The sequence below is a fragment of the Bidens hawaiensis genome, unplaced genomic scaffold (genome assembly GCF_021521415.1).
Source record: "Bidens hawaiensis isolate Kalapana, Puna unplaced genomic scaffold, B.hawaiensis_p1.1 tig00032397_1, whole genome shotgun sequence".
Taxonomy (NCBI): domain Eukaryota; kingdom Viridiplantae; phylum Streptophyta; class Magnoliopsida; order Asterales; family Asteraceae; genus Bidens; species Bidens hawaiensis.
Window position 1 is genome coordinate 231088 of NW_027495513.1, and position 11247 is coordinate 242334.

At 35.2% G+C, this 11247-nt stretch overlaps 1 protein-coding gene across 1 annotated transcript; it reads right to left on the reverse strand.

Moving 5' to 3' along the window:
• Positions 1 to 3994: 3994 nt before the first annotated feature.
• On the reverse strand, positions 3995 to 8751 carry LOC143583448 (uncharacterized). The gene is made up of 7 exons (XM_077065749.1): positions 8674 to 8751; positions 7916 to 8163; positions 6246 to 6365; positions 5992 to 6142; positions 5013 to 5152; positions 4884 to 4919; positions 3995 to 4756 (listed from the first exon to the last, which is right to left on the reverse strand). Exons 1-7 carry the CDS (start codon positions 8747 to 8749, stop codon positions 4094 to 4096), a joined length of 1434 nt encoding a protein of 477 aa, XP_076921864.1. The 5' UTR covers positions 8750 to 8751; the 3' UTR covers positions 3995 to 4093.
• Between the last annotated feature and the right edge of the window lie 2496 nt (positions 8752 to 11247).

Sequence of the window (11247 nt, forward strand, 5' to 3'; positions counted from 1 at the left end):
ACTAAACAATCATAACCCTATTTAAACTAAACAAAAAAGTGATAAACTTATAAACAAGATAAACATAAATTATAAATGATATTAAAAATCAGAACTTTAAATATTGAGATAATTCTGCATCATACTCCACGTTTTCGAAAAAAACTCGTCTTCGAGTTTTGCCTTCCGACCAAGCCACCCGGATCAAACGGAACATTAATCCGATTCCAATATATTATCGCATCCCATTTAAACAGCTTGACTTCACGAATCATCCCGCCGCACTCTGAACTTCACGGCCCACGTGGTTGAATGTCATCCAAATATGAATGGTGATCATTATTGTAAATAAGAGCATTTCTTCCTCCAAATTGAATTTAAGTTTCATTTGCCCATATAATCTCTCACCCATATTTCCATCAATAAATTCATTAATTTTAAAATCAAATTCATTTTGAATTTCCACATATTTAGGAGATAACACCTTCAAGTCCTCATTCGTAATTGAGTGCTCAAATATTGGAGCTTCCGGATTTATCTCATCATTATTTAAAATTTTCATAAAAGTTGGCGGCACTAATGAAATTTCCATACCAACACCACCATCTGCAGGAAGCAAACTTTTGGAAACCACTTCATCATCATCTGCAATTACGTTTCTTATGAAATCCTCACCATCTTCGTTTTGTTCTGCCTCTTGAACAGTATTACCGATAAGAAACGTACGCACCAACAAGCACTCTTCTTCATCAAGGCTAGACCCCTCTTCATCATATTGGGGCTCTTCGTATAGCGAGATCTCCTGGCCAGGTTCATGTTTATAGATTGGTTCATCGAACTAAGGTGAGTGACAGCCAAACGGACGCTGCTCTTCGTCGCCACCTTTGTCCCAGACGACGATGCTCGACTCGGTTTCTGCCTTGCGCATCTCCCGTTGTAACTTGAGATCGTAGACTCGTTTTCGGAGCCGTTCAACCTCTTCAAGATCCCAGACTCGTTGTCGAAGTCGTTGGATCTTCATAAGATCCCGTGGGTCGGAACAGACTCTAACGCTGCCTCGGTCGGCGACTCTGCGAGTAGGAAATCGATCTTCTCCACGAGCACATGAATAGAAAACACTTCTGTCGTTGCCTCGATTGGCGAATCTACGATCAAGCAAGTATTCACCATCATGTCGAGCCATTTGAGAACGAAAAGCTCTGATACCAACTGATGCAGTTTTGGAAGCGAACAATGACTCGAGAGACTCATAATTAACAAATACGATAAAATCGAACCAATGGTTCCAAGAACAATGTTCTTTTATATTAAACTTAATCAAAAACTAATGACAACTAAACTATAACATTTCGGATTTTCCAAACCCGTATTTGTGTGCGTTTAACCAGACCGAAACATTTTTAGATCGTTATTATTAATAAAAATCAAATGTTTATAAGTATTTAAGTTTTCATATATTCACTTTAGGCTCTTGTACTTTAATTAATGTTTAATTCCTAATTATATCATAAATAGTTTATTAAATGACCAATTATCAAACCTAAAGGACTAATAATGTCAAAAACCCAAACATGCCCTCCCTTAGCTGGAGCGCCGCGCGTTGGGTGGCGTAGGCCCACCGCGCGCCGCCGTGGATGTACTGTACAGATTTCAAGCTCCGAGCTTCCTTCCTAGTTCGTTTTTGGCCCCAAATCGCTTATTTTATGACATAATCGAGTGTTTTAAGACCCAATAATACTAATATAGCTTAGATACATGTCCATACTCATTAACCCTTGATCAAGAACAAAATTTACAGGTTATAATGTTGATTTGATCATTAAAGGCACATCTAACTCTAAAACAAGTAAGTTACCATATTTAGTTCGCTTTAGTGTATCATATATAAACATATCATTATTTCTCTGCCACAAATCATCCCTAAACCCTAGAGGAGCCTTCTCAGCCATCACCTCCTCTGACCATCACCTTCTCATTCGGTTCTTGACGTTTTACTTGAAGATACGAGCCTTGAAGTTTGACTTTGCTTATGCACCAACCTTTGACTCATCGTTTCTCTTGATTCTTTCACTTTCCGGGTAAGTTGTAAACATATGAATCGTTCATATATATTCCCTAGTCAATAATCTTAAATCAATTTCGATGGTTGAAGGGTGTTGACTGGTCAATTCGTTTAAAACTCGTTAAAGGGCAAAACAGTCAACAAGTTTGACTTAACGTTTTCTCATGCTTCTAATCGGATTCAACGTTCGGTTCAGAAGACTTTTATTCTCGTAACAAAATTTTAAGGCTACTGACCATAACCCGACTTCAGAATCGTTGTTCGGATTCTGGTCAGTACCAGCTCGCTTAAATCTTAAATATAACATAACTGGAGTTCTAAACATCCGTTTGGATTGATTCCAGTGGCAACAAGTTCTTTTTTACTTAGATTATCATATCTTAAAATCTCAGATTCTGAATTGTTCATAACATTTGATGTGTAGTGGATGACTCGCTTATTCATAGCTCGTTAATCGCACTTATTAATCGCTTGTCATTAATCTAAGGTGAGTTTGATCATTCTCCTTTTTATCTACTGTTTTTAAACGTTTTGGAGACATATGCGTACTTACTCATATTTTCTATCTTATATATATACACAAACTCGCAAACATAATCATTGTGTGAATATCAGTTGAATGCTATTTGCTAATTGCTACATGTTTAATTGTTTACTTGACAATATTTGGAGAGGTCCAACATGTCCCCTTGTATAGGGTTCTCATTAGTATGATCATACGACCGTCTTAGTAACCGAAGCCCGATTCGCTTGGCGAAGGTAAAACGACAACTTTAGTCATTGTAATCAATGCCCGATTCGCTTGGCAACGATTCATTGGCACACTAGCAAGTCTTGGGTTGTGTTTTTGGTTGATATATGTTTGTTATGATTTGATTGATTACTATCACATGAGTTTGTTTGCGTGTTTAATATTTACCATTTATTATTTATTAATTATTTAACTATTTGTTGTGTCAAAATTGGTGATCATCTCACTCAACATGTGTTGTTGACCATTTTCTACGCATATGCAGGTTGCTTGTATTGAAGATTAATGTTTGGACACGTAGACAAGATATTAGGATATAATCAAGATAATCATTATTTAAGCTTATATTCATGTATTTAAATTGCTTGTTGTAATTGAGTAATGTGTGTATACTTTGAATAAAATAATTAATTAGATATTGTCACTTTTATATTATAATAGTATACTCGAGCTGTGAGCAATTGGATCATGTCCCGACATTTCCACCTTAGGTTGGTGTGTGACATAAACAACCATAACCCTATTTAAACTAAACAAAAAAGTGATAAACATAAATTATAAAAGATATTAAAAATAAGAACTTTAAATATGGAGATAATTCTGCATCAAAATTACTTTTCAATTAAGTTTTTGGATATAGGAATCTGGATTAACCAAAAACTTAATTCAGCCTAACACAAATTTAGCCTAATCCAGTCACAACTTTAGCATAATTTTATTCAGCCAAACACAACCCAATAAGAAAAAAAATGGTAAATGAAAAACAATCATTTGGTTTATTTGGTCAAAAACCAAATTCAATTTTTTATTTGATTTTGAACTTCCTGAATTCGGTCTCATCCACAACTTTAGCAAGATCTTATTTAGCCGAACACAACCAATTTAGCAAATAATGGCAAATGAAAATTTTAAAAATTATTCGGTTTAATTGGCCGAAAATTAGAAACCAAACCAAATTCAGTATTTTATTTGGTTTTCAACTTCCTGAATTCGGTTCAATTTAGTTTTCATTTCCGACCAGAAAAAAACCTTTGAAAACAAAGAAACTGAACAACCAACCGATGAACACCCACCGAATCCGCTCCAACTGGTTACCCTCAAAAGACATTGTACTACACTATGCCACAAGCAAAAGTCATTACACAAAAAACACACAAACATCTATTCAGCTATAAATTTAAAAAAAAAAAAAAAAATCCAAATCTCATCTATTTGACTTATGTATCACTTAACACATCTAAACAATGTGCAAAAAACTATCATGCATTAAACTCCCCATCACTTCTACATAACTGGTTATTCTACTGCCTAGACATAGGAGCCATCGGCATGGCTAATTGCTGACTGTAGAAACTACCTTCTATCTGATAATTCTGGTAACCCTCTGGCAGCGAATATGCGGAAACACCATTAACTGGTGGTCCTGCAGTTGGATATCCAGACATGGGCGGTGGTGGCGGTTGGATTATGCTATGCCCATATTGTATCGCCCCTGTCCCGATGGCAGTCCCTGAAGACTGCATGAATTGGGTAACTGGATATGGCTGAACAGGCGGCATCGGCTGCTGAGGTGGCGGAGATGATGGTGGTGGTGGTTGCTGGTCAGGGGGTGGTGGCGGTTGAGTATTTTGAGAAGACGGAATGTAAGGATGAGGTTGGTCGGTATTGATCTTCGGTTTCTTCTGTAACGGGTAATCATTTGCGGGCAAGTCTTTCAGTGAATTTCCAATTACGCCCTCGGATGCTAGAGACGAGAGGACATATGTGAGCATCTCTGCAGAAGATGTGGATGCCGTCAGCTTTGCCGCCATTGCAGCCGCCGCGGATTTAGTATCATCGGATTGAGATGCCTGTCGGGTGTACATCACGGGAGCAGAATGCTGCTCCGGTTGAGACTGAATGCCATCAGGGGTAAGCAATTGCCTGCATATGCTATCAGCCTTTTCTGACTGAGTATGCGCAGCCTGAAAACACAGGAACATGATATTACCAACAAAAGTTACGGCTAGTACTGTAATTTGAACTAACAAACTTTGGTCTGACTGAACTACTATCTTGATTATTTTTTAGTTAAGTAAAAGAGTAACCTACCTTGAGTTGACTGCGGATTAGGTCAAGCTTCATTTCCTGAAAATAAATGATAGAAGCTCTATTTTAATTAAAGGATATAAAATGTAAATACATGTTCTAAATAATACTAACTTGAGGATACCAACAAACCTGTTGTTGAAGTGCGTCCCTCAGATAAGACATAAGATTTGCTCTTGATGATTCAACAGCTGTCAGTTGTTCAATACAGTCCCTCAATGTAGAATGCTGCCCCTTTAGCTCATCCACGACACCTGGCCCGTTTGCTTTTGCTGATTTGAAGAAAGAAAGAAAATACCACACATGTTATTGTTTTCAATTTGAGGAGTTGATAAGTAAGACAGGGATAAAAACCACCAAATTATTCAACCATTTTATTAAGTACGCCCAAATATGAGTCTAGCCAGAAACATGTCGATGAGTTATGACAAGCATGCCCTTAAAAAGGTTTAAAAGGCAAATATTCTTTCTTGTGGCAAAATGTCAAAAAAGAAGGAAAAAAAACCTATGACCTTCTGCTGAATTCGGATATAAGTCCCTAAACTTATATTAAGCTCAAAAAAAGGTTATATCGTATTTTTAAGAGACTTAATCATGCAACAAAGGAGCTATTTTTTCTTGGTTAAGTTAAGAGACTTAATCACAAAAAAAATGACATATATGTAGGCATTTAAGTCCTCAGACTATTTTATTGAGTTATTAAAAGTTCAAAGATGTAATTATGGAAAAACAAAGTCAAAGGAGTTACTGGTAAATTCAGCAAAAGTCCATAGGTTTTTTTTTCCAACATTTACCCAACAAGTTAATCGGTTAAGATCGTTGTATTTTCAGAAAAAAAATTAAGCTCGCTTTTGTCATCAGGCATGTTTTTGGCCAGAATTAGAATAAATTAAACCTGATAGAGTGATAAATAATGTATCTAGGTGGCCTAACAATTTTGATATATGGGTGGTCATAACGAAAAATGTTAAATATTTTGGCAGCCTCCACAAACAATATCCCAAAAAGGGTAAAAAAAAACTTATGGTAACATAACTAAAAAAATTACTAATCAAATTCAACAAGATATAATTAGAAAAAACTGAAAATTAACAACGGGAGAGAAATTAACCAGATTTAATGTCCCTGGCAATTTCCTTGACCACTTTTTCAACAGAGCCACTGGCATTCCTGCATTTGCTAATAACAGCATCTTCATTAACTTGCCCAGCAAATATAGTCTGATAACCAGAAACTATCTTATCCAATGAACTTCCAGCAGGCTGTGTGAGATTAAAACAAAATAATAAGATCTAACATTGAAAAAAATACTGGAGCTTTATTATTTCATACAGTGATATGTAAGAAAAGAAGAAAATCAATTACCAATTTTGATCCTAAATGCTTCCCATTTCTATTATTAGTTTCTCGATGCCTTCCTACAAGCTCTTCCTTGAGAACCTGCCCTCGAGAACCAAAAACCTTTCTTTCATCCAAAATGTTGACCTGCATGCAGGAAACGATAAATTTAGATGAAAATTATAAGCAATGTTTCACTCCTTTTTAAAGGGTTTAGAGAGTGAAAGCAAGACAATTAGGAATAGAATATAGCTAAACATTTATAAATCATCAGATTTACTTGTAAATGGGTTGGTGTGGGATAAGATCCATCACTAACAAACTAACAGGTAGTGGGGTAAGCTAAAAGATGTAACCTAAAAAGAGTAAAACGGGTCAAACAACTTGCAAGTCATCTGAATTTGAAGCGAATTCAGATACATAAAAACTTCCTAAAAGGCTTTATTAAAAAGTTGAATTATTTTTGTAATAATAGAGCTTTTGTAGTAGTATCTATGAAATACATAAAAAAAAATGTGTGGGTCGACCTAGCCAGACCCAACTTGTTTCGAGCAGCACAAATTACACCTTTTAGCCTGCCCACTAAAAAAGACCATCAACATACAGAAAAGTATATTGTCCTACATTTTAAGGGAAAACATTATTTTTCATCATAAAAACCCTAACATGTATCAAAGACAGATCCAGGTATGATACAGGGCCCCGAAAATGAAGAGTGCATAAATAAAGGATTATAGATGGATAGGATATAGTTTTTTTTCTTTTAGACGTTGGCAAAGATATTGTATACAAATTAGAGATATATGCATCAGAAAAAGATGCCCTACATGTTACATGAACCACAGTATAGCACTGTGGCCTAAGAACACTAACAAAACTGCAACCCATTACCATATATGATTAATTCTTCTATTTGCTATTGGGGCCACAGTTTGCATTTGCACATTCACAGAATTCATATAGAACCCAATAAGTTAATTAAAAATGTATGCTTTAACTTTTTGTATATATACATAGAGATGTTCTTCAGCATCCAAGTCATTATACCTTTTCTTGCTTTCTTAAAACAAAAAAACACCAATAATTCTCATCAAACTTTCATTTGTACATCTGAGTTGTTAAATGATGGAAATTTGTCCCATTTGGGTCATTATAAGAGGTGATAGCGAGCCAAGCTGCTCGTGAGCTACTCAAGATCAGCAAGCGAAAAACTCTAATTTGAGCGAAACTTAAACTAGCCCGGGGCTAAAATAAGCTTGTTTAATATACGAGCCAAGTCCAGGCTTTACTTATCGAGCTCAAGTAAGCTAGCGAACATACATGAGCCAAGTTACTCGTGAGCTACTCAACAATCGGTTCGTTAAATGCTCGAGCTTTATAAATAGAGCAGCTTGAGCTTTAGAAATAGAGCTCGAGACAATCTTGAGCTCTCATAGATTAAACCAGGCAAGCTTGAGCTTAGGCGAGCTCGGACTTGGCTCAGCTCGTTAACATCCCTAGTACTCATTAAAGTAATACAAGTACAATGATGAGCCAACCAAAACAAAAACTTTTAAAGTTTTAGATCCACGTAATGACTCAAATTAAATAAATCTTTTGATAAAAGTACAGTGGCTAAAATGAAACAAAACTGAAATTACCAAAAAAGACTTAATATAATTTTTAAGAGGACGAGCATGGAGAATAAAAGTGCATACCAGGCGTAATGCAGAATTTCTTCCAGATTCATCACCATTATCAATGACATCACGCAGTGCATCTGGAAGAACCTTCCAAAATTCAGCAACAAATTCGGAACCCTTTCGCCTGCTGTTCTGCAGAATATCATTGGCAAGGTAGAGAAAAGCCAGACGCTGATCACGCGGGGAACAATGAAACTGTCTAGCCCATGTTTCCACAACTTGTTTTGCCTTGTTCATATGAAAAATACACCAGTGTGACAGAGCTTTATCTCATTAAGGATAACAGAAAATCACTCTATACATGAAAACGAGTTGATAAAAGTCACAGTTTTGACCCATTTCTAACAGGTCAAACAAAAATAAACTTGAAAGGCAACTCGCCAGATAAGTCAAAATCCGCCCAAAGTGTAACTTTATGCATAAAACCTCTCAAATCATTTAAATAAAAAAATCAGATTAATATTGAAACAAAATAAAGTATAAACATCATAATCATGTTTGGCAAAATAACTATTAATAGAGAAGAAAAAAAAAGAGTTAAGTTTCAACCCATCCACCAAAAGTTTACCCGAATTGACACAGTGCCTGACCTACCTGTTTTCTATTATTTCTAGAATTAAACAATAACCAAAAACCTATTAAGTACCAAGCTAAAAATACATGAGTTATAGAAATAGCATCAGTTCCTTAAAAGAAGTTACCAACAGAATTGCTTGCATTAATAGAAGAATTTAAAAAGAATTATTAAAGTATAATAGATTTGAGTAGGATACTCTCAATGCTTTGCTGTGAACTGTTGAGCTTGCTCAACTTCTCAACCAAAATCTGCGGATTAAAAGTACTCCCCATTGTTTCTTCTGATTATAACCTATCAACCTTCAAAGCACAATACAATAAACAAAGAAAGAATCGGTTAAAATATACACAATTCATAAATAAAGCACATAATTGAATAGGAATCAATCAATTAAGAAGGCAACAGCAAGGAATAAAAAGTAACTTAGAAAGAAAGAGTAAATAGTGTTAACTAACTAACCGGATTATTGAATGAATTAAGCGGTGATTGTGAAGGAAGGATGGTCTAAATTGTAGTTATTATTATTCTCCATAAAACGAAGGAAGGAATTAGGGGTTTGAAGGATTGGACGGTTTTATAAATAACTGAAATTGAATTGGGGGAAATTGAGGAGAAGGAGGTGCGAGTTTTGGGGGAGATAACCATCCACAACGGTGCTTCCGTGCTTCCTAGGGCATTCTACCTACTATTATTATTATTATTATTATTATTATTATTATTATTATTATCGTCCCACATTACCAGAGATCCTCCAATACCATTTTTTTTCCTTATATGGCTCGTATAGGGTTGTATGGTTGTATAGGACTTAAATTATGTTAATTTGTGTCGGATGTTTGTCGGTCATTGTTTGTAGTACCTTGTATATGCCTATACGAGTATACGGGCCGTATAGACAAATTTTTGGACACAAACTTTTGACAACCATATATTTATGTGATTTATGACTTTAACATCCTATGTTGCCATCATCCAAATATATTGTCTGACATTCTGACTTGCACCGTATTTTTTTTAGCAATTTTAGCTGCTCTCCTTTTTGACAATTTCATGTTTTGTTTCACTTGTATTATATTTTGAATTATATGATATTTTAGAATAAAATAAATTGTCTATTAAAATTTACATAACATATTTGGTTAAGTAATTTGTAGCACTATACGGCTCTTACAGGCTCGTATGGTCGTTTTTCGGCAACGTTTAACAGTGTTCAAAGGCAGGCTGACTTTTTCTACAAAAGTTTTCTATACGGTTGTATAGCCTTATAAAACCGTATAGGTTTTATGGTGTGTCAGGGAGCAATACGAGCCATTAAACACCTATACGGGTCGTATAGGCTGCAAAAGCTGTGGTTTTTTTGTCCCATGTCAGTCATGCATAGCCAATACGAGCAGTATAGACATGTTCAGTCAGCATGGGGGCGGTGTATGAGGATCACATCCCTATTATTATTATTATTATTATTATTATTATTATTATTATTATTATTATTATTATTATTATTATTTCAGTCAAGTACAAAATAAGTTTATAACGAGTTCAATGTATACATAATACATAAAGAGTTTAACCGGATACAAAATAAGTTAAAATAATAAATAATCATATAAATTTGATTACAGAATAATATTATTAGCATTCGAACCAACCCACAAAAACAATAATGTAAGGTGTCAACGTATAACATGTTAATGAAGTAAAAACTTGTTAGTACAACATAGACCTAGATGTGATGTTTATGAATATGATTGCTAGAAATTGGGTAAACTTACGATGCTTGGTGTATTCAATAGAAGGTGAGTTCATTGAAATTGATGTCGAAATCAAACGTTTTTCATACCTTTTAACCTTTTGATGTATGGACATCTTTCCATGTGCTGTCTAAGAGTTGATGCAGGCAATCCAACATTATATATGTATGTTCTCTAGCAAACAAGATGTAGTAATAACGGTGCCTACTAGCGCATTCAAGATAATAAGTAAATATGGTATCGACTAAAAACTATGAGCAGCAAAAGTTTATATTTGTTTATAAACAGAATTACAAATTTTGTTATTTAAACATAACAGATTTATGAATCAAGTCCTTTAAAAAGTTTACTTTCAAGTGGTGTCCTTTACAGGATATGTTTATTTGATTTTCGTCCTTTTGACTAACGACCATCCAAAACTCAGTTAAGTAGTATCATGTGTGACACATGTGATGGGCAAAATGGACATTTCATTTCTTAACTAAAATACATCTTAAATTTAAATACAAAATATAAATTGAAAATTAACTATGTTGATGGCCCCCTGTTTTTTATTTTTGTTATTATAGAAACTTAAAATAAATATAAAATCAATATTCTAATATGTTGAAGCATCACACCACACCCGGATCGTGTTCATCTTCTTCATTTGTTCATATGTAAACCACCACCACAACCCATCATAATCACCGGCCACCACCCCCAAAAATAAAAACCCACCAACAAATCAATAATCATATGTCTCTCTCATCACCATACCTTCACCGTCTCTCTACTCACCATACCTCCTACCACTCGTGTCATCATCCCGCACCACACTAACTCCGCTCAACTTCCGGCCATACAATGGACGATTGGGCAGAAATCAGTTAAATCGGAGTGCTAATTGTACCCTACCTCATCGATTTGGGGTAGGGGCGGCGATGACTTAGGGCACAAGATGAAAGTTGACGATGATGCGTGGGGGGTTTCATCGGTGAAATCGAGTAGGAGTCACGGTGGTGGTGGATTTGAGTCAT